Genomic DNA, 25,392 nt, shown 5'->3' with positions numbered 1-25,392 from the left:
TATGTTTCCTAATTACCTTGTTAACAATATGTTCTAATATATCTCTCTCTAACTCTCTCTCTTTCTCTCTCTCTCTTTATATATAGAGAGATATATAAGAAAATACATTTTTTGACATTGTTTTTTCAGCAACCTCATTCAAGTGCCTAAAACATCTTGAAGCACCTTGGAGTCTCATTTTATGAAAGGAGATAGATCAGTTCTTCCAAAGGGAATGTGTCTGACTCCATTGATAAAATGCATAAGTAATAGTAAATATTGCCAAAAGGTTCCAGTAATATTTACATTTAAGTTGATGTATTAAGTAAATTAATATTGCAAATGATTAAGAAGCCAAACTCCATTAAATGAAATGAGAAAATAGTATTTCTGTCATTAAAATAAATGTGTGCTTGAAATAGGTCCATATAACAGAGACAAAGGTTTGATGACAGAGTTAAGACCCTGCTGGCAAAAGAAAATTAGACTCTACGAAGTCATGTATTCTTCATACGTACAGCGTGACGTCATGACGTATGTAAATGAGATAGGCAGTGCGTGTACACGCATAACCTCAGGTATGTGTTGCTTTCTGGAAGTGAAAGGGTGGAGATCACCTGAAAGTTTACATCTGTCAAAAACCGCATTCAGTCTTTAACTTGTTCCCGAACTACCATTCAGATTTACAGGTATGATTTTTCAGACAGCATATTCTGCGTAAAAACAAATTTGTCTTGGTGTGAAGAGCTTTTTTTTTTTTAAATTTGAAACCGGTAATTATTACGCATGTTGCGTCGTGTCACTAGTGACTACAGGGATATTGCCTAGCTTGTTGAGAGGGGTGGAAAACTTTAATGGCTGCTATTTGTTTGTTTCATAAAGGCAGTTACAACGAAATGTAAACGGTAGCCTCTTCGTTTGGTAATACTCCTAAATACCTAAACAGACAAAACGTAGGAAACTTTTTTTTTCTTATTAATACTTTTTTCTTGAGCTGTGCTATATTGAAAATAAATCAAAACTCTTCGAGCAGTACGACATCAGCGAAGCCGTTATTCTTCGGGACATTTCTCAGGTTAACCCACCCTCACGGCATCTCCGAGTGGTCTCTGTTTTCTGGGAGAGCAGAGCGCGCGCTTAAAGGCAGCTCCAGTAAACGAGCGCACGCTGGTATTCGAGTTTTACCTGTTTAACAGCATTGAGACCTTCCTTATCTTTTATCACTTTTCATATAAAATCCACGTTTAACGATTAACAAAACCACAGACTTTATCTCCAATGCCAGTCTATGCAGTAATGCTGTATAAAATGTCTCCGTATCTAGTTCTTTTTCCCTCTTCTCTCAGAGCTGTCTGTTTTTTTATGTAACTTTTAAAATGAATCTCCTCTAAAACACTTCACAGGACACAATTAATGTTTTTACCGCATTTAGAAATGACATTTTAAAAAATGTCCTTCTTCTAACCCTCTTGATGATGAGTGACAGGCAATGCAACACATGTTTATTTAAACACATCTTAACTGCTCACTTTGTATATAACCTGTTCACTCAGCTCGATGTAACCACATCATTTTCATGTTAGGCGGAGTGGCATGTTTGGTCCTGTTGATCAGGTTTGCTCATGATTCTCTCTCGTTTTTATCATGATTTCTTGGATTTATATCCTACATAAACACGCATATGACCGAAATTATTGCAGTGCTCTCTTGGCAGGTATTCCAGCCAGTTTTATCAAACCTCTACAACTAGTCCAAAATGCTGCTGCAAGGTTCGTTTTTAATGAGCCAAAAAGAATGCACGCCACACCTCTGTTTGCTTACAGAACCACCTCTGGCTCTGCACCCCTTCCCCTAAATTCATTACTTCAGACTTCAGCAAACAAACGGTGTATTGTTGTGCCTTCAAAAAGAGGCTGGAAATCTTTTTCACAGACTTTTAAATTAAAAGTTCCCTCCTGGTGGAATGACCTGCCCAATTCAATCTTCAAGAATCAGCTAAAAACACACCTCTTCCATATTTATTTGACTCTCTAACCCTATCAGGCTAATAATTGTATATTTTTGATCTTTTATGTTTAAAAAAAAAAGTGTCACTTGCACTCTTTTTGGTTTCTAACTGCTTGTTTTTTGTTTGAAGAAGTTGTATAGGTTTCTATGTCAGTACTGGTACTTCTCATTGGCTTCACTCAGTATCAGTATCTCATTTTTGTCCAGGATGGCTTTTAAAGGCTTTTGCATCTCTTCACAAATAGCCAATACATTATTGATTATCTTTTATGCAAAAATTCAATAGGACATTAAGTAAAGATCATGTTCCATGAAGACTTTTTGTAAATTTCCTATACTTGTCCTTATTTCATATATATAAGTGTAACAAGACATATTTTTTGATAGCTAAGAACTTCATTTGGAAAACTTAAAAGGCATTTTAGATTTTTTTTGCAACCTCAGATTTCCAAATAGTTGTATGTCGTCCAAATATTGTCCCGTTTATGGTGTACTGTATGGTGTGTTACCATACATCAATATAAAGCTTGTTTATTTGAACTGGTTTTGTGGTCCAGGTTCATGGTTTTGATTGCTTCTGTTGTCCTTTAGATAAACTAGATGTAAATGTAAAAGACTCATTATAAAAATGCTGTAAATAGCTGTAACACAAATGTAAAGGGTTGTTTTATATAAATGCAACACTAGAGGGCATTGATGTCTTGGTTGTAGACTCTAAATGGTTGTCTTTCCTTCTGTGATCTTCCTGACATGTATTTATGCCACCGATATTGTCCTTTCAGTTCTATCAGTCCCTCTTGGGTTTGCAATATTAGTTTAAATAAAATGTAGAACAATAAAACAGAACTAAGTTTTGTGGAAAGATTGTTTATTTGTAGACAATAATATTATATGGAAACAAGTTCCATACAATGCCTTCTGTATTTCATTGATCCAGTGTGTTCTTTAATGCTGGGACTGTTTTTATATAAAGTAGGATTTTTATATAAATTAAACATTTAACTATTTAGCTCAATGTTTTAATTTTAACATTTATAATATATCACTGAGATTTATTTGTAGCTATATTTAACCTTTAGAGTTAAGATTTAGAATTAAATAGAAGTTTGGATGAAGCATGAAAGATGGAACACTTCATTGGTTTTGTGTGTTAAATTTTAGGGATTACATTTACATTAAATTAGGCGTGCGCAAATACACCAATCATGCTGGCAGTGTGAAAGCATTTCAAAGTGTCCGAGAAAGACACTACAATCATTACCAGCGCTGAGAGCGTTTAGCAATGCATCTCATTTCTCCAATGAAAAGAGGAAGAGTGGTTGTTGCTGGTTACTGTGTGATGACTGAATTAGTAAATTATTAGTAAGCAAACTGTTATGTTTTCTAGTACGTGCATGAAGTGAATGTATCCTATTCTAGCAGCACTTCACAAGCTCTTGTGCATCTGCTTGTTGGTTAAAAGAGCGTTACTCCTCAACTGCTCAGTAACATTTTTCATGCATTTTTTAAAATAAAATGAGAAAAGTAATAATAATAATAATTACAACAGCTCTATTAATACATTTATTATAAAAATATTACTAATATTACTATTACTGCTTTCGGTCCAGTGTTTTATTTTGTTCAGATTTTCTCACCCGTTTTATTACAGACAGCGCCTCATATAGTTTGTGTCTATAGTGATGGCAGAGGCTCACCAGGCAGTAGCGTTTCAATTCACAATCACTCCTGAGGGCATCGACCTACATCTCTCCTACCAAGCCCTTAATCAAATCTACCTCTCCGGACTGAGATCCTGGAAGAAACGCATCAGCAGGATTAAGGTCAGTGTGAAAAAACATGAATCACGTAATTCCTCATAGGCTTTTTTTGTCTTGCATTTTAGTTGTTTTCTGTTTTCTTTTTTGTAACATAAGATAAAAATCTCAAAGGAATGTAAAAACACTATGAAAAATAAACACAGGATGTTTATTCTGTAGTGAACGTAAGTCGCTTAAATGATAGAGTTTGCATTATTTTTTGCATTATTAATCTTTGGTAACGTCTGCTCCAGCGTTTTGCACTAAAAGGTTTTGTTCAGTAGTTATCTGTAATATAGCCCAAAATTTGTGATGGATGTTTTGGTTTAGCTTGCATTAATACTTTTTTTCACTTTCTCGTGGACAGAACAGAATCATTAAAGGCGTATACCCAGCTAGCCCATCCTCTTGGCTTTTTGTTGTAATAGCAATCCTGGCAACTATCTACATGCAGTCTGATCCATCTATGGGCCTCATTGCTAAGATTCAGGAGCACCTGCCCCTCAGGTAACACTTTCTTTTACCATTCAACACACTTCTTCTAGACTTCTTCTAAATGGTTAATAGTTGCATGGAAAGCTGGTAACCTGGAGAAATAAAGCACATTTGTCTTATGATGAACAGTTGTTCTGTCCTGTGAATTGTTTTAATTAATTTTTACCAATTATACTAGGAGGCCGTTGAATGCTTAAACATCAATTCTAATAATTAAACTTTCCGTTGTCAGTTATACCTTATTTATTACATCTTTAATAGGCATTTGAATAATTAAGTTATACTTAATAATCAACTACTGCAGAACACAAGCTTCTGGAGGGCATGTGAAATCGAAGTACTGAATTTAAGTAAAGGTGTGGAGAGCCAGCGGTGGTTTTGTAGTAATTTGATTTGAGCTACTGTGCAAATGGATGAATGCACTGTCTATATAGAATGTGACATGCACTCTGTTTGGCCGAGATCAACCAGAGTGATGGGAAGAGAACAGCATGAAGGAGGACAGGAACCGCTCATAACACTAAGCATACCACCTCATCAGTGAAGAATTTTGGCGGTAGTGTCATGGCGTGTGCATGTTTGGATGATGTGACTGCTGACAAAAGCCGCAGGATGAATTCTGTAGTGTCTCGGGGCAATATTATCTGCTCATATTTAGCCAAATACTTCATAACTCATTGTACGGCGCTTCACAGTACAGATGGACAATGACCCAAAGCATCACATTGGATGAAAGCCAGCGTCTGGTGATGTCTATGCGTTATGATTATTATTCTGTCCCATTACTTTTGGTCCCTTAAGAAGTGGGAGGCACATATGCAAACTGCTGCAATTCCTACACCGTTCACCTGATTTGGATGTATATTTAAGGGTATATTTAATATTAACCTGGAAGAGATGATGCAGATTTTCTACTGTGTTTCTCTCTTGTCAGTCTGTCATTGAGTGCTCAAGGCCAGACTGTGCTGTCGGTGCTGTTGTTCAGTACTCTGCTGTGGATGTCTCTCATTCTGGCTCTGAGGTTCTGCCTAAAACTTCTCCTATCATACCACCGATGGATGTTCGAGCAACATGGACGCATTTCTACCAAGACCAAAGTCTGGGCGGTTAGTACCTTGACAAAAGTGACAGTTTCAGTAATTCAGTAATAAAAGAATTGCAATACTGGATAATTATATATAAAACTGCGTTATTTAACTTTTTATAATTAAAAGATAAATATTTTGTTATTGAATGTCTTAAAAATGGTTTTAGGACTTGTTCTAGTGAACTGGTCTCTGTATTTTATCAAAATTTTTCCAGTAAGAGCAGAACACACATATTTTCCTTTATATCCCCTTCTTTCTGTCCCTCCTTTTCAGACCCTAGTTAGGTTGCTGTCTGGTAGAAAGCCATTACTGTACAGCTATCAGACATCTTTACCACATCTGCCTGTACCTCCCATTAAAGAAACTTTGGAAAGAGTGAGTAAATACAATGTAGATTAAATTGGGAAGTGATGACTAAGAGATATTGATGGGGTTCTTCAATGTTTGAGCACGAAAAGTTACTAGTGAATGCTATCTCAAATGTTTTATCTCAAATGTTTGTTTTAGTATCTGGAGTCAGTGAAACCACTGCTTGATACGGCTGGTTTTCAGCGAATGACAAGACTGGCTGCTGAGTTTGAGAAAAGTCTGGGTAACCGGCTACAAAAATACCTCAAACTTAAAGCGCTGTGGGCCACAAACTATGTACGTGATGAACAATTTTGAGGAATTTATTTTTCTTATTCTTATTCTTATCACGAGCATGTGATTACATACAGTACTTTAGCTAATTAAAATAAAGTACATGTTGGACATTTTATAAAATGCTATAAAGAATTTGTAATAAATATTTGTTCATTTCTTTAAGTTGAATTTACTTGACCAAAGTACAAAGAATAGATTTCCAAAGTTTTGACTGACCGACCTAATTGTATTTTGCAAATATGAACAAATTTATATTTTGATGGCTATGACATATGACCAACTGTATGATCATGTAAACTGTGTATGTATCAGATCAACACAGCAGAATTAGGAAGATACTTTGGAGATCTTTAATTCGTAATAAAGTTATTGTTATATTATAGACCTTTCATCAGGATAATTTAAAATGGCTTACTTAGAGTAAAAATGTTAATCATGTTAATTTGTAATCATCCAGGTTAGCGACTGGTGGGAAGAGTATGTTTATCTGCGGAGCCGGGGTCCCATTATGGTCAACAGTAATTATTATGGCATGGTATGTTATCCTACTACTTATCAATCTTTCAATAAATAAATGTTATATAAACAAAGAAAAAGGAAGGTCTCACCCCTGGATACAGTCACTGAGTAAACACCTTGCTTATTCACAGGATTTCCTGTATGTGTCACCAACGACTAATCAGGCAGCTCGAGCTGGGAATACCATCACAGCCCTGTTTCTGTATCGCCGCAAAGTCAATAGAGAGGAGCTCAATCCTGTATGTGACAAAATATTGTTTTAAGTTACAGTATGTTTTTCTCATGATTTTGTATGTGACATCCATGGGTAATGTCAACGGAGCTGGGTGTCTGATTACATGTAATCTGGATTTTAAAAAATAAGCACTTGTACTTAGGGTAAGTTACATTTTAAAATACTTGTAATCAGACTACAGTTACTTTTTATGGATTACATTATTACATATTATTCACACAATAGCAATAAGTTATTCATAATTCATTGATTCGCCCTAATTTTTATTTTTCGTCTTTTAAATGTTCTTTTCTAAACAGCCAACCTATTATTTACATTGAGAAAGTTCATTTTTGTGGAGGGGGGTGACACAGCATTTGACCGCTGGAGGTTTATTACGTTTTAAAAATTGCATCAGCTTTTGATGAACTGAAATTAACACATTAATTTTCATGTGAATTACCACTTTAGCCATATATAATAACGTCTTTTGGAAGGCCTTTGGGTTTCATACTCATTAAAATGCACATATTTACATTTTAATACACCTAAGCATTATTATAAATATATTAACTGAATATATTTACTTTAAATATAAATTACAATAAATATTTCAACATTAATGTATCACATTTGCATGTTCATGGGTTTTTTGATGTTGATTAATGGTCACATGACATGCGAGTAAATACAAAGACTGCTCAATCCTATACTTATAGCTGAATAGTCCCACCTTTGTAATGAGGAGCGTTCGGATCCATTAGCGTGCTCTTTATTAAGAATAGTCAAACAGACAGAAGGCAACGGTAACAGGAATATCACAGGTTAGGCATAGTCAGGCAAGGATCGCGGGAGGCATAGTAGTATCGTAGTCTAGGTACACAGGCAGAAGATCAATGGGCAGGCAGCAAACAATTAGAGAAACGTTAAAACAGAACAAGGTCAAACAAGGGAATACAATGCTAGTAGAATAAACGCTCAGAGTTACCAGCCGTGGGCAATTATAAAACTTCGCAATGAGTTAGGGTTGATTGCAGCTTAAATAGCAGTTTTAACTAGGCACACTTGGGCAGGTAATCAGGGCTGAGAGGCGGCATGATGGGAAATGTAGTTCTGAGGACTAATATTCTGGGGAAGGTTCCCTCCGGTTGCCGCTGGAGAGAGCCACAGAGGCGTGGTTCATGACAACCTTCTTAATGAAACAGAAAGTTTTTTACAGACACCTGAGGCTAGACCAGCCAATGCACATGTGCATGCTAAAGCATTTGAGCATAAGAAACAACACCCATGGGGCAATTCATGTTAGATTTTTGGGTAATGCTTTATTTTAAGGTGTCTATAATAAAGAAGTAATTACCTAGTTTTACTTTGTAGTATACATTGTACTTACCAACTTTGTTTTAAAATGACTTATTTAAATTTTTATGATTTAATGAATTGTTAGCTTTTATTAAACTCATAAACCCCCTGCAGTTCCTTTACAAACCCTAGTTTGGGAAGCCTCGATGTAATACAATGCTTAATGCACTTCACGTTGTAAATTATAATGAATGGAGCAAATTTTTTTACATCATTATGGTATAAGGGACAAGATCTTTTTTGAATCAATGTCATGAATAAGTCAAAAGTAATCCAAAATTAATCTGAATATATTACATAAAATGCGTAATGTAATGGATTACGTTACTGACTACAATTTGTTGTTATGTAATCAGGCATCAGTAATGGATTACAATTTGTAGGTAATCTACCCAGCTCTGTATGTCAACTACCTACATGTATGCAAAATATAATTTATAAATCAGAGTAGTCTTTGAGATCCTGTGCTCTGGTTCACCTAGAGTCGTATTCCTGGTACAGTCATACCGCTGTGTGCAGCTCAGTGTGAGCGCATGTTCAACACCACGCGCACGCCGGGAGAGGAGACTGGTACACACACACACAAACATATACACACAGACATAAATACACGTAAAAATGTGATCTTGTGTCTTTGACATATTTGCTTGATCTCTCAGATGTCCTGCAGCATTGGCAGGACAGTGAATTTGTGGCCGTGTACCACCGGGGCCGGTATTTCAGATTATGGGTTTACCGAGCAGGACGCCTGCTGTCACCCAGAGAGATCCAGTACCAGATTCAAAGGATCTTGGACGAACCCTCACCTCCTTCTCCAGGAGAGGACAAACTAGGGGCACTGACAGCAGGAAACAGGTCAGAGTCTCAGAAAATGCATGTCTGTGTTTGCTGCCCGTTAGAGGGTGTTATGGGATTTTCTGTCAAGCACAGGTAAACACAGAATATATTTACACATATTTTCTTTAAAACACGAGTAATAAAGTTTAGGCTACCCCCTTCAAATTAAAGCTGCTGAACTGAATTTACAGAGCAAACTATTTGCTAAAATAACCTATAAAATAACCTGAGATATCTCTGAATATCTGTCATCCTGTGGCAGAAAAGATCTAGTTTGTGTAGACAGACCATATCTTGATGTATCTGTCTGTCGTCTGGTCTTGAGTGCATTCATGACTTCACCAGGAAACCGTCCAATAACATTCTGTGTTGGATAAAGCATTTGTTCTAAACTTTTGTGGGGCAAAAGGCTGCTACAGATAAAACATTATAATAGCATTCCATGATTTGCCCTTTTTGAATACTCACTGACCTGTAGTATTCTTAGAAGATTCATGGCCAAACATGATATTGCAAAAATTCATTGTTGACAACCCCTATATATACAACACATATACACAAACACACACACACACACACACAATGGCACCATTCAGGAAGGCTGACAGTTCAGGTCAGCAAATGCAAGTTTTCAAACAGTTTTTTTAATTATTTTTACGAAGGTTCACTCTACTTTTATAAGTCCGAGAAATTTGTGGTGAATGCTCAATAAAACAAAAGGATACCAAATTAGTTTGACACAAGGGAATTTAATGTATTTATTTAATTTTTTTAAAATACAACTAAACCAGATTAATATTTAAAATTCTTAAAATTATTTGCTCTTATTTTCTGAGTTCCAATGCAGGGGTCTAGGTGAAACTTCTTAACCGAACAAATCATGTTTACATTTATTCACCGTGTTTTATTCAATATTTTTCTTGTCTAAGGCTTTAGATGCATCAGAATGTGGATTTTTCCATCCAGCCCTATTTCAAGAGCTTGACTCACCTGTTTATTACTATTTTTATAGGTTATTGTTATTTTTGACTCACATATAGAAATATTATGGGATAAACCTTATTGTCCGTGCTTACCCATATTTCTGTTTTTAAATATTAGGCCTTATGTCATAAGCATCTTTTTTTCAGTTTTGTCTACTTTTGGCAGATTTTGCTGCCTTGTAATGTGATCGCAGTTAAGAATCGTAACATTAATCTACTATACTACAAAAAAATCCTTTTATACAGGACATATGTTTCTATAACAGAAATACGAACCAGTATATCAAATACCTAATGCTGAAATCCTCTCTTCAAAATTAATGTTAAAGTTTTAATGATGATAGCATACCCCACTAATTGATACTGTTCTATACTTTTTTTTTTATTGTTTGTTTTTAGATGAAGACTATTCTCAGAGTTTGGGCAAACACACATGCGAGTGTTTGCAGGAAAACAAATAGAGTATTCGATATTTAAAGGATAATCCTTTTACGATTGACATTGCAATGCACTTTAGAGCTGTTTCTGGTCTGTGTACAAAGCAGTCATGAGAAACAACCTTGATATTTATTGTTACATAGCATAAATAGTCAAGGGTGTAAATAGTGTAGAAAATAATGTAGTAAATAGTGTACATCTATTTTATTTAGAAAGGAAAGGTCTCTAAACATGACTTAAATTGATATCTCTTAATTCTCTTTAATTTTCACATTTGTAAATGCTTGTTTAACTTAAATTCGTTTTTAGCAAAAGCGTCAGGCATGACATTTATATGCATTTTAAAATAATTACGATAAAGTAGTCTAACTGTCAGGAACGAACAAGGATTCAATTGCAGGTTAGAACTTAAATTTATTTATAGTCTTTGAACAAAAAGTTGACTGAGGCAGGGGAACAGAAGACTTAACATCAAAAGTAAATTAACAAGATCAAGTCAACAAAACAAGCCTCCAGTCACTCCTTTAGGCAGGGAACAATAGGCATAAGGAAATCCTCCCAAAGAGTCTTTAAAACAGTCCTGCTGCTTGATCCCAGCATAAGATCCAAAGGGGGGCAGGTGAGGACGAGCTGCCAAACACGGCACCGGAGGAACCAGGACTGGAGCCAGTGAACAGAGGCCTGGAGAAAAACAGATAGCAGAGCGAGCAAAGAGCAAAACTAAAAAATACAAGCTACACTTGGAGCCGACTGGACTGGACTGGACTGGACTGGACTGGACTGGACTGGACTGGACTGGACACAAATGCAGCATCCACACACCACAACGGTCAGACACAAGACTGCAAACGAAGGGAGCTTAAGTAGGGGAGCAATTAAGGAGCTATTGAGCCACAGGTGAGAAGGCAGCTAAAGTGATTAATCAGACAATGGGGCGGGGAAACACGAGCACATGGCAGACTGTTTGACAGACAAAAACAAAAACAAACTGATCAGACTGAAGTCATGACACTAACATCATGAACAGGAAAACAGGAAAACGCTTGAAAGTAAAAGTGTAAGAGACGAGTTAGGACCTAGGTCTTAAACAGTCTTATCTGCTTTATCTCTGTAGCAGTGTTCATTTGTTTCCATGGTTGCGTTCCTTCTGTTTGAATTTGTTTCCCACCTAACAATGTTTAGGCCTAGTACTTTGTTTCCAAGTTTTTGCTATGTGTTTCAGGGGTCTTTGTTTCAGTTTAATCACGTATAACAAACCTGTACTGTTTTACAAGTTTTACAAGCGTTAACGTTACCTGTAACAATTTATCAATATCTTAAGTCAAAACGTCAAAAAAAAAGTACAAAGCACAACACTCAATAAGTATGCCTGCTCCATGGGAAAAGCGTGTTATGTAAAAGATCTAATAGATACTGCTACCACATTACCAAGGATAAATGACCTGAACTGTTTTCTTTGTTTTTTCTTTGTTATTTTGGTTAATGATTACAAAGTCGAAAACAATTATTATTATAATTATTAAGTACCGATCTTGTATCTTACGTCTAGGATAATATAGCATACCAAAAATGTCCCAAATGTGAATTCAGGAATTTGCTATTTTGTTATTTGTAATTAAGGAATGCTATTGGAATGTTTTTATCTGTAGTGGCCTTTTGCCCCACAAGTTGTTGTTTAAATAAATGTTTTAACCGACCCAGAATGTTATGGGCTAGTTTCCTGGTGAAGTCACAAACGCACTTTTCAAGACCAGAAGACAAGTCACGGCCAATCACATGTAATTACATATAATTACATAATTACCACCTCCTTTAATTTTTTGGAGTATGAGGGGTTTTGGGGTTCCCTGGAGATGTTTTGTCATATTGCCTGACATTTATTATTATTATTATTATTATTACTACTTTTTTCTGAATCTTAAAAGCATATTAATGGCTAAAGTCAGATTATACTGTATTCAGCACAAAATGGGTTTGCACCCACAAACCAGATGTGTAGTGATACTCGTCTGTAACAGTATTTGTTTTTCATTCGTTGTGGAGAGACACATTGCTTCTAGCTGAGTGAAATTCTTTGAAGGCCTGTTAAATGCTAGTCTCTCTGTGGGGCGTGATTTTCTTTTAAATCTTTCACTAAGCTTTCATCGCATCTGTCTGTTTAAGTATATAGTCCATAGGCTGTAGGGTTCAGAGTCATTTTCTTTAGCTCATTTCTGAGCTCCAGGGAGCTGGGAGCCCCACTGTGGCTTCCTCCAGGAGGAAAGCCGATCTCTGTGACAGAGTAGCCTGAACACTGGGCTTTTACATCTCTTGGTGGAATTAGGGAGCACACAGGCGACTGCGTTTGCTCTGTGTCTATGGATATGTGGCCTAATTCTGTTAGGTGTCTGGTCTGTTGCCTTCAACAAGCACAGAGACCTCTCTCAGAAAACATGTTCTTGTAGCTCTCTCTACTCCTCTGGTTTGGTCTTGAATCATCCCAAAACATTTCAGAGGAAACTTGTGCACAGCTTCCTCTCCTGCTAACAGTGCCAAACCAATTTATTATATATTTTTCTCACTTCCTACCACCCACCAAACAGCGACCCGCTTGTGCTAACCCTAACACGTACAGAGTTGTCTTCGTGCCAACGGTAACCTGGAAACACAAAATAGCCTATTTGTGTTGTCTGTAATACGTGTAGTAATGCAGATGATTGAACAAAATGTGTACCCATGAGCATAACAACCTTTTACAATTATAAATCATAATAAATTATGCTTATGAGAATATAAAAAAATTACTGTGATGGGTAGGTTTAGAAGACACTGTATAAAATTCATTAATATATTGTAAATATAATTGTTAAAGATATTAAATAATTAATAATGTAATTAATAATGTAGACATACAAATACAAATATACAAATAAACGTGAATTGAATTCAATTATGTTTGACCTGTTAAAATAAATCTGTTAACTAATTTGAAGTCGCTGAGCTTATGCACATCAAAAAAATTTAAACATGCAATGCGGCACTGCACTTCTCGTTCGGTGTGTGGACAACTTTAGTCAAAATGTCCACTGCTAATACTCTGCATTGTCTAACATGAATATTCAATTAATTTATAATGAGCAGGTAAAAAATGAGAGTTGAGTTAATAGGGTAAATGAAGTAGCCTATGAGGTGATTGCTCCAATTAACATGACACATACACATGTTGTTATTTGTGGTTAATGAGGAAACCCCATAGGCATAATGGTTTTTATACTGTAAAAATTGTATGAGCTATTGCCTGACACCAAACATTTGTGCATTTTTAGATTTTCAAAAAACCGTGAAGCCTTTTCAATTACGGGAAATAGGCAGTGTCCTCATAATTGTAATACCTCAGTCATACCAATGTCATTAAACAAATTTGTGTCCCCTTAAACCACAAAAGTACACACACATACAGAGGCATTTGAATAATGAAACTGAAGAGTTCAATTGTTTCAAATTGTTTCAAACCCTTAGAATTTCTTTGATGATTTCTATAGTTTTTTTGAGCAAGGACACCATGGGTTTTGTAATGTTATTTGCTATAAATACGATACCAGCTAGCCTGCTTATATAGCTGCTGATATAGCACAGGTAATAAGTCTCAAGTGCAGCAGGTGGTCAGCGCCAGGTACAGGGCTTATGGGAAATGTAATGGAGTGAAAACTAGAATTTGGGGAAAATATCTGTCTAGTGGCCTGACGAGGGAGCAATCATTTACAGAGCCTAATCTCAGGTCTCACCATGTTGAATCCAATCATTAACTGTGGGCACATGGAGGTTTCCCCTCACCAGGGAAATAGTGGAGGTTGGTAGCCTAAGATACATTGGAATGGGGACCGATAGTATCTTTTTACAGAGATGGCCACCAGAAACAATTCTGCAGGAGATGGATTGTAGCAGCGATTCCAGGATGGCCTAGGTTGAGCACTGTGTGTACTTGGATTATGGTTCTTTCACATAGATTCTCTGGAACAAACAGTTTACCTTAAGGAAAGATGGTAGGTACTTTGTTTTCAGTGTTGGCCTGCTCGATTACTGTAATGATATCCCATTGAATGGGTGAAATAATCAAAGTTGGCGAAATGGACTCGGGTGGACTGGGGTCAGAATCTTAGAGTGTCAGCCTTGGTATTCTTAGAGCCTGGACGATAAGTGACTGTGATGTTAAACCAGAAGAAGAACAGAGACCACCTGGCCTGTCGCAGGTTAAGTCTGTGGGCACTTCTCAGGTACTCCAGGTTGCGATGATGTGTTAGCGTGATGAAAGTATGTCGAGCTCCTTCCAGCCAATGTCACCTGTCCTCAAACATGGCTTTGATGGCTAGCAGTTCTCTGTTGTCGACGTCATAATTTCTCTCAGTAGAGGTCAGCTTGTGTGAATAGAAGGCCATGGGAAACATTTTGGCTGGGTTACTTTGGCGTTGTGACAAAATGGCTCCAAGGCTGATATTAGAAACATCCACTTCCACAATAAAGGGCAGATCCGTGTCAGGATGCTGAAAATTAGGAGCACCTGAACACCTCTCTCTGTAACTGGATCCTGGACTTTCTGACAGACAGGCCTCAGTCAGTCCGGATTGGGAACAGCATCTCCAGCACCATCACACTGAACACTGGACGATGAGTCAGCATACAGAGATGAGGTGCAGCAGCTTGCAACTTGGTGTATAGCCAACAATCTATCTCTGAACGTCGACAAGACAAAGGAGACGATTGTTGACTTCAAGTGACCAAAGAATAACCATTCTCCACTGTCCATCGACGGATATAGGGTGGAGACCGTCAAGAGCACCAAATTCCTTGGATAACTTCACCTGGTCACTCAACACCACCTCCATTACCAAGAAAGCCCAGCAGCGCCTATACTTCCTGAGGAGGCTGAGGAAAGCTCACCTCCCTCCACCTATCCTGTCTATGTTTTATAGATGGACCATTGAGAGCATCCTGTGCAGCTGCATCACTGCCTGGTTTGGGAATTGCACCGTATTGGATCGTAAGACCCTCCAGAGGATTGTGAGGACAGCTGAAAAGATCATTGGCATCTCTCTATCACGGACATTTAGACCACTCACTGCATCCACAAAGCCCACATTATAGCACAGGACCTCACACATCCTTCACATACATTATTTACCCTCCTGCTATCTGGAAAGAGGTACCGGAGCATTCGGGCCCTCACAACCAGACTGCTGAACAGTTTCTTCCCACAAGCCATCATACTCCTCAATAATCACACCTGAATGGTCTTTCTGTTCCATAGGCATTCTTGCAATTCATATTTATTGATGTGCACTTCATATTTATTGTTGTTTGTAGTTCTTGCACTGATTTTGTCTTTGCATTGTTTGCACTCTACTCCTTGCTGTTTGCACTAGTCTGCACACTTTGCACTTTATGTGAGATCTCTCAGCAGGCAAATCGGGCAGACAGGTAGGCAGACGAGAAGGTGAACAGTAAGTGTGCAACCTTGAGAACAGCTGTCGAGTGAATGGCAGGAGAGGGTTATAAAGGTGTGCAGGTGAGTGGTTACAGGTGCGGGTAATTAGTAATCAGAGCATTGAGATCGGGACCATGTGACCGGTTCGGATGACGGCGGTGCTGGCATGACACAATGTGACTCCTGCACTTATTATTCTCTTAAGGTTCACTTATTAGGTTCATTTATTAAGTTAGATTGTTTACAAGAGTGAATATATCAGGTAATCCATTAACTGCAGGAATTTCTGTAAACACTCCCACCTAACATTTATCTTTTGTCTTAGGAAAGCTCTCTCATCATATTTCATTTAAACTTTTTAACAGTTAAGGACTATTATATAACTAATCATAGCGATTGCACTTACAAAAATTAGGTAATTATTCTCTTGCTTACTTTTATCATATAAAACTTTTCCAAAAAAATGTAATCCATAAAGTAATCAGTTTAAGGGATGTTATTTCTTACTGGAGTTTGTCTAAAAACAATTATGATGTTTTTGGACACCAATTACCCTCCCAATAGCATCTTTGTTATAAACTCTTCCAAATGTAATATGTAATAAATGAAATGTTCTGCTGAAATCACAAACACTGCTTAGGCAAAAGTAACTTAACAGCTGAACTGAGAATGGAGCATCCACCAACATCCCTCAATTCGGTTTAAAAAATTTTTCTCATTAAATATATAAGAAAATAAAGGAGATTGTGAGTGCCTTTTCATGTTGGCTTGAGTGTTTGGGTCAGGTCTCTATACAGACACATCAAAGAGTGTAGGCCGGAGGATGCTGATCTTTAGTGGCTTGCACTCGAGGAGAGCAGCTACTTTGGCAGCAAGACTGATGATATGATATGATATATGATATGATAAGCAGTCACTTAGTTTCGTTCGTTTAATGCCACTGCTTTTTTGTTTTTAAAAGTCTTTACATGTTGGAAAGTTATGAGATGACTAAAGCCTGGGCAAGCAATTTTGCATCACACTCAGCCGGGAAATGCACTACATTATAAATTAAATTATCATTGCTTAAATGCAAGAAACAATACTTGCAACAGAAGTAATTTCATGCTCTCTGTATTTTTTTTCACCCATTGATGCTAGTCTTTAAATGGAAAAATAATAATTTACATTGAGTAAAAATGACATTTTACAGAATAAAATTCACAACCCAGCACTCATCCCCTTTGGGTTTACTGAAGAGCAAACAAATCCTTGCTGAACTGTGACCTAGATGATATTCTACAGTTGTGATGGCATTTGTTTGCGACACCTTATTGAACATAACAGGAACCTTAACAAGAAGGATTCATGTGAATACATAAATTAATACAGAGATTAAAATTTTCATTCGTTTTTTTTTTTACTTTTACTACTGGAGCTTAACAGGTTAAACAGTGAAGTAAATGTTTACTTGATAATATTTTTATATGAAAATATAATAAGCTTGATCATATGGTGGTATAGAGCTGGGCAATATTGTCAAAAAAATTGACAGAACATTTTTCTTTTAAGTTGATATATATAATTATCCCGATAAATTTCAAATCTTTACTTTGTATTTGTACCGTTTGAGTTTTACTAAAATTAACTACTGGTCTTTCTTAGTATATATTTAATGATAACCACAGTTATAGCGTCACAATACTATGGTAAAAAAATTAATTTTTATGAAAAACAGTAGTCTAAAGATTTAAGATAAATGCACAAATGCTATTCTTTAGTTGCAAAAATACTGTAATTATATTCCCATACTCCTTTAATGCATTTCTTATTATTATACCACAGTACTGCCAAAATACATTACAAAATGTGTTACTAAAGTAAACCCAAAGTAAATACTGCCAGTTGTGTTTCTCCTCTGTTTCTCAGCAAAAAGAGTCAGCCACAATATTATTAGATACAATATTTTTAAATTATCATTTAGGACTTTTACAGTATATCAACATTAGATAAGTAGCATGGGAAAGTGTATTTTCTTATTCAAAGCCAAACACAACCTTACTAATGTTCTCAAGATTAAGATCTCAATGCAATGTCTACAAGGAAGTTTTTCCTTATCAGTTATGTGCAGTGGTGCAATAAAAATGCTTTAAAAGTGTCCCTTTTACTGATCGTATTTGTCTCTGTGCTCTCAGGAAACCCTGGGCTCAGGTGAGAAAGCAGTTCTTCAGCTCTGGAGTGAACAAGCGCTCACTAGACTGCATTGAGAAAGCAGCCTTCTTTGTCACGCTAGATGATCAGGAAGAAGGTATGATGGGGGAAGATCCCTCTGGGAACTTGGACCGCTATGCCAAATCCCTCCTTCACGGAAAGTGCTATGACAGGTGGGAGTAGCATAACTTGTCTGTACTGTGAAACTACGTGACCAGGACACTGCTTGACTTCTGTCATCTTTCTCTCAGATGGTTTGATAAGTCGTTTTCTGTTGTGGTGTATAAGAATGGAAAGAACGGGTTAAATGCAGAGCATTCTTGGGCTGATGCTCCTATAGTGGCTCATCTGTGGGAGGTAAGTGCGGGAGTCCCAAAACAGTGGTGCTCATCATACATCAAATGTCAAGTTTCATTATTAGTCAATTTGAATATTAGAATATGTCTGTGGGTGTTCTATTTAGACCAAGAGCAGTTTGATGTCCTCCACAGCTGCTTTCTGCAGAAGGTTCATGCCTCCACACACACATAAAAACAAGTGCATCAATGTTCACTCTTTCAGTTCACTCTGGCCACAGACACATTTCTTTTGGGTTACACGGCAGACGGGAACTGCAGGGGAGAGATTGAGCGCTCCTTACCACCTCCTCAACGCTTGAACTGGGACATACCACTGGAGGCAAGATGAAAAGTTTATCTTTTTCTCTTTTCTATGTTCCTCATCAAGCATAACAAATCAGATTTTTTTATGCAATCTGCAAAACATCACACATACACACACACACACACACACACACACACACACACACACACAAACAAATAATATCTTCTTCCTTCTTCCTTGTCCTCAACTTTCATGATGTTTTGAAGATTCATCTAACAGATTCAATGCTATTCAACAGTAACGTGCAGTAACATAACAACTCCAGTTCCTTATCCTTATCAGTTCTGAAGCTGCAAACAGGCAGAAGGTTCATGCATTATTTTTTTAATAATCATATGTTCAGTTTAGGCTCTTTTTCGAGCAGAAAAGCAGTGCTTTTTTCATAAAGCAACTGTTATTTGAGAATGTTTTAAGAATGAACATTAAATCAAAAAACATGCTGTTACATAGTAGATACAGGTGTAGTCAGAATTATTATATATATATATATTTATATATATGCATGTGTGTGTGTGTGTGTGTGTATATATATATATATATATATATACCCCTTCATATTAAATTTTTTTTTACACACCAGGTTCACTGCCAACATGAAATCTTATAGCCATAACAAAAAACACCATAAGCAGAAAATAAAGAATAAATAAGTGACTATGGCTAATTTCACATTTCCACCATTAAGACAATAATATGTTGTGAATCTGCCCGTAGGAGGATGTGCAAGATATGTTTATATTATAAAGTTTCTAGGACTTTGATATCTTAGGAAAAGGTGTCCTCTTTTTTACCCTAGACTTGGTCAGGATTTCTATATTTTTGCATATTCTATATGTTTTGTATATCTAATAATTTGCTCTTTACAGTCCCTATACATTAAATTTCTGTTTTTACTTATTGCTCAACCATTCACTGTAGAGCCCACCTTCTTGCACACTACGTTTGGTCAATTATGTGAAATGCCTGCATGCTAATGATCAAACTTCTTTTTAGTCATTACTTTTAGTAAAATTGAAAACAATCAGATTGTTCATTTATGCTTAAATATTAAATACTACAAGAAAAACTGCATCAACTATGAATATGCAATATGCAGTTATATGAATATGCAAAGTTTAAATAGCGTTTTAATAAAGCATTTTTACATTTTATGTAATTTTATGTTTCATATCTTAATGCTCTTGTTTCCTCATTTTATTTTAAAATGACACACCTAGTGCACTATAGAGTGATAAAAAGTTTTAAAATATTTGTTTCATACAGTGCAGCACGTAAGAGTTACACAACTTTTTTTTACGGTTCACAGCCAGGCAATCTTATCTTAGTGTAATCTGATGTTCCTGTATTGAAGGAACCTTCGCTTCAGTGTCCTGTTGGAAGGAGAAGCTTCTGCCCAGTCTGAGTTTCTGAATGCTCTAGACTAGGTTTTAATTAGTATCTAGGCAGTATCTTAATACTTTGGGTCATTGAGCTTTTCTTTAACTCTTACATAAAACAGCCCTACAGGATGAGGCAGAACTTGATGCAAACCAGTTTCTGAGCTCTACAGACTCTTTTCTTAAACCTCATGACAAATGACAGTTTCCTCCTATAGGTCTCCAAATCTATCTGCGAAAATAAACACTTGCACAAATACGCAGAGAACACTTATCTGTACTTCAATGTTACTGGGCTGGGCCCTTAATCTTATCACTTATTCCAATGAGACCAGCCTCTTAAAAGGCAAAAATGCTAAAGCCATATGCAACATATATTAACATCTTTTATCGTCTGCAGTTATACACTTGCTGAGATTCCATGTGTGTATTGTACATTATCATTATTTTGTTCTTTTACTCAATTGACTGCCAAAATAGATTTTTTTGTGCATAAAACCTTTAGGAGTATTTTTCATTCTAAGAATATCTAATCTATAGGATATTTCTCTTAATTTCACCATGGTAATGAATGGGTAACTATAGAAACTTTCCTACATGGTAAACCATGACACTATATTTCTGGTTTCATCAGTATTAAAACATTGGGCAGTTTTCTTGAAAACCCCCTAAAAGAATGAAAAACAAATCAAATTCATACTGATCTCCTCTCTCTGGTGTCTTTCTGTAGGTCCAGACACAGGTGTCCGAATCTCTCGCTGTTGCGCAAGCACTTGCTGATGATGTGGACTGTCATGTATTTCCATTCAAAGAATTTGGGAAAGGCCGGATCAAGAAAATGAAAATGAGTCCAGATTCCTTTGTGCAGCTGGCCCTTCAGCTGGCCTACTACAGGGTACTTAACATTGTCATCATTCTGACAAAAAAGAAAATAGAAGCACTGACGATGATAAGAATGCGTGAGAAAAGTCCCACATATCAAAGGTCAACATTCTTAATAGGATGTTTCTTAGCCTTGGCAGGGGACTTCTTCCTTTCTATTTTTTGTTCATAATCTCATTCAGCTTGCAATACAGTTGCAATTAATCATTGTCTAATTTATTTTTTGACCTTTAGGACAGAGGGACTTTCTGTCTGACATATGAAGCCTCTATGACTCGTTTGTTTCGTGAGGGTCGCACTGAGACCGTCAGATCCTGTTCCAGTGAAAGCTGCATCTTTGTCCATGCACTGGAAGCAGGAGAGGTTAAGTCAATATTTTAAATTCTTTTAAATTCTTCCTTCTACTGTTTTAGGGACTTTTTGAAGAAGGAAATGTTGAAGCCATATGACGTAAGATTTTTATCAAAATGCCTCAGCTGACTGGAGCTTGCTGTAAATCTGTCCTGTTCCTGACAGCACTTCACAGAGGACGTCAGGAATGACATCGAAAAATAAAACAAAGGAATCAGTTTGTTAGTTCAAAAATAAAAACAGCATGACTGTTAAATACATAGATGTTCAAACTGTTTATTTCGTGTTTACATATAGAGATAAATGTAACAAAGCAAAAATAAATCACTTTTCAAATGGTCAAATAAAAAGATTAGCTAATTAACAAAAATAAAATTATTTGACATGATAATAAAGAAAAGCAATTTATAAATTGATCATGTTATTTGTAAATACTTTATAAAAATGCTATTTAAAGTTTGTATGCAAAAATTATTTTTGTTATGATTAAATTTTTAAACATTTTATTATTTTATTAAATAATTAAAATAATGTTTGTGTTTCTATTTTTTATAAATCCGTTGATATTCGAGTTCTTAATTTGAGTGTCACAGCCCTCCATAATTACTTTGAATGTGTCGTGTGACAGTTATTTTTATTTTTATTTTTTTCATAGGATGAAGAACACTGTCGTCTGCTTTTTCGAAAGGCTGCTGAGAAGCATCAGAACCTCTACCGCCTGGCGATGACTGGATCTGGTATTGACAGGCACCTCTTCTGCCTGTATGTGCTCTCAAAATACCTGGGGGTAGATTCTCCTTTCCTTAAAGAGGTTAGTGTTTATCACCAGGACCGTACACAGATCATTTTGAGGGGCATGTGCTGAAACTGAAAATAGTTTTTTTTACAAAGATGATTTCCATCATCCATAAGTGTATCATTGTCACATCTCTGGACTCTTAATTTGTTTTTTGTCTCGTGCCATGTGCTCCCTGTGCCCTGCCTTCCCTCAGTGTTAATTATATCATTGTCTTCAGCTGCGTCTTGTTAATTTCCTCATATTTAGTCCTGTGTGTTTTGAGTTCACGTTGTCCGATCGTCAATGTCCCTACCTGGTTTTTGTCCTGCCTGTCTGTTCTGCCTGCCTTCGGTATATTTATTTTTGCCTGTTGGGATTAAATCCGTTTAAGTTTATTTCGAGTCGTGTGCTTAGCCTCGCGAAAGCGCGAACGTGACAATCATAAATCAAAGTAGACACTTTTTTAGAAATATTTTTTACCTAGGTGACTAGGGTTTTTGACCAGCAAATGTGCATCACATGATTTTATCAACGGGTTACAAAGTTTGTTGTATTTATATGGGCACCCAGTTTTTCATGTTTAAAATACATTTGGTAAAAAAAAATTTGATTACGGGCTACTGTCTGCACAGGTTGTTTAAGGCTATTGACTATGGCAAATGTTTGCCCTCTCTCTTGGGTCTCACCTGTCTCAGACCTCCAATACATAAAATATGATCCTTTGTAGGCAGTGTTTCTTGAGTAAAGGAAACGCTGTTTTTATTCAAACAAGATATTTACCGTTGCAAGTTCAGGTACTGTGCAGTGTTACCAGTTTTTCACAATAAAACCCACCCATTACTCAAAACTCGCTCAATCGAGGGGGGTTCCCCATTTTAAATAAAAAAGTTGCACATTGGTAAAATACCCATTTGTATTGGCGGGATTACCTTGACAAATTCACATTCAAAGGAACTAAATTTCACATCATTAAGGTTGCTTTATCCAACATACGTGAAAAACATCACTCAGACTGATACGGAACTTCAGTCGAGATAGAGAGAGTGGAGTTATGAGGTTTTGCTTGCTTTTCTACAAAGATTTTTTCTTTGGCCACTCCAAAATCACCAATGAGTCATTAGTCTTAAGATTTGTGTAATAGCATTAAAGAGTAAATTGAATCAATCGTCAATCTCTAACTAAACTGGTGCATTAACATTATCTTGGTAGGCGATGTTTACATTTTTGCTAAATAGATGAGTTTGTATGAAGTTGTTGGTGCATATGTGACTTTCAGGTGTTGTCAGAGCCCTGGCGCCTCTCCACCTCTCAAACTCCTGTGCAACAGATGGAGTTATTTGATTTGGTGAACCACCCTGAGTTCATCTCGCTGGGAGGAGGCTTTGGTCCAGTGAGTAACTGATCAACACACACAAAAACAGGTAGAAGCGCTCATGAGTTCACTGTGTCCATGTTTTGTTCCCTTGTAAGGTGGCTGATGATGGCTATGGCGTATCTTACATCATTATGGGCGAGGAAATGATCAACTTCCACGTGTCCTGCAAGCATTCCTGCAAAGAGACTGTAAGAGCAAAACAACCCAACATTACTACATGCTCTTATATTGAACACTTAAGAGCAATTGACCACTTGCCTTTTTTTAAGGAGAATCAAAATCATTTTAATACTTTGATGTGGCATTGATCTGACTTATGTCAGATCATGGCATTGTTTGACTTCCTGTTCTGTATAGGTTAAAAATATCTCAGTATGATAATGAATATAAAGTGGAGGTATAAAAGACAATGAAACTGAATTAAAGAAAGTATAATACATCTTTAACAAAATCCAGTTGGCAGAATCACAATTTTTTTAAATTATATTATGTATTATTATATTATGTTCTGTGCATTTGCCATGGACATAATACAGGACAAAATAATGTGCTTAAACAATTGATGAGAATATGAGTGCATTCAATTTAACATTCTCAGCTAGTTTTGGTTCTCTTTAAAACATTTTGAATTAGAAAAGACACCACACTCTGTGTTTTGAAAGATTAGTGATTTATTTCAGAATGTCTATATATCATATTAAACTAAAGTACAGTTCATTTTTCTTGTTTATAGGACTCTCATAAATTTGGCTCTCAGATTAGTCAATCCATGATGGATCTTATGACTCTGCTCAACCCTGACTTCAAGGAAGCCACAAAAGTCAACCCTGTCAAACAGTCATAAATCCTGCTGTGTGCTTGTATAAAGATGGGTTTACGTATATCATTGTTTGTGCTTTTTTATTTAATTCTCTTCTGTTTGTTGGGTTTGAATTTGTAATATAGTGGATCTGTACCAGTGTCAATACTGAAAGTAATTTGTAGAGTTTCTGGTTTTGCTAATTGCTGCTGGAGCAGTTTTGCTGTATACCTGTCATAAATCACAAAAAAAATGTTCCCTGAGAAATTACATTTGTCTGTCTGACATCTCTGTGAATAGTGAACATATGTCCAGCCAGTCAACTATTGTGTGCGACATCTTATTTTGTCTTTACAGGGTATTGGTATGAAGAGAGGCTCTGTGGCTAAAACCACTATTTAAAAAAACTTTCTTTTTTTTTTTGCTGATACAGAGGAAAACAAAAATGTTCTCCCTAAAACATATTTCACCCATTAAAATCAGTTATGATTTGAAGTGTTTCTTTGTTGTTGTTGCATTAACTGTCAGAAAAAAATGGCAAAAACTAGACCAGTTCCAAATTTTGTGAATACTTTTAGTTTAATTTATTGACATGGAATTCATATAGATATAGTTAGATATATACATCAATTGTAGGCTAGTACAAATTCTTCAGAACACGCTGCTTCGCTTAAAGTCGGCATGAGATTGTCCTTTTTTCTTTAGTGTGACGTGTATCCAAGTGAAATGGCTTCTGAAATATGAAAAATGTAAGGTGGGGTTTGATTTCGTCCTATGGTAATTGATTGGATCATTGGAAGATAAGCGTTGTCAGAGCATTGCAAAAAAAATGGAGGCATATTTGAATATAGCCCTCACACCATCGCCCTTGAGGAAACAGATTTCCACTGTTTAGGGAGTAGGGAGTAATGGTCACTTTGTAGGAATCATAACACAGTTCATGCATGGACCGATGATAGAGAATCATGTGTGTTAACAAAGAGACATGCAAAATATGCAGAATGGGGGTGTGCAAGGACTCTAATTAATAACTGCTGCCTAAAGAATGTACCCTTAGGGTAAAAAAAAGTTCAGGGGGGGTGGTATGTGTAATGAAGGCTGAATGGGAGCTAGAATGACGGATGATGGTAGGATGGGCTCATGGTCAGCGTGAT

At 36.5% G+C, this 25,392-nt stretch overlaps 1 protein-coding gene across 1 annotated transcript; it reads left to right on the top strand.

Annotated features, from left to right (window-relative positions):
- Positions 1 to 546: 546 nt before the first annotated feature.
- On the top strand, positions 547 to 24,733 carry cpt1a2b (carnitine palmitoyltransferase 1A2b). Its single transcript, XM_043235310.1, has 19 exons — positions 547 to 668; positions 3,638 to 3,809; positions 4,153 to 4,292; positions 5,215 to 5,386; positions 5,642 to 5,743; positions 5,876 to 6,013; positions 6,471 to 6,548; positions 6,664 to 6,771; positions 8,588 to 8,675; positions 8,765 to 8,960; positions 17,999 to 18,187; positions 18,266 to 18,371; positions 18,576 to 18,692; positions 20,784 to 20,948; positions 21,170 to 21,298; positions 21,942 to 22,097; positions 23,341 to 23,454; positions 23,535 to 23,627; positions 24,173 to 24,733. Exons 2-19 carry the CDS (start codon positions 3,669 to 3,671, stop codon positions 24,281 to 24,283), a joined length of 2,343 nt encoding a protein of 780 aa, XP_043091245.1. The 5' UTR covers positions 547 to 668; positions 3,638 to 3,668; the 3' UTR covers positions 24,284 to 24,733.
- The last annotated feature ends 659 nt before the right edge of the window (positions 24,734 to 25,392 follow it).

This window comes from Puntigrus tetrazona, chromosome 3, assembly GCF_018831695.1.
Source record: "Puntigrus tetrazona isolate hp1 chromosome 3, ASM1883169v1, whole genome shotgun sequence".
Taxonomy (NCBI): Eukaryota; Metazoa; Chordata; class Actinopteri; order Cypriniformes; family Cyprinidae; genus Puntigrus; species Puntigrus tetrazona.
The sequence above is the reverse complement of the archived record's forward strand: the minus strand, read 5'-3'. Positions and strand labels throughout refer to the sequence as shown.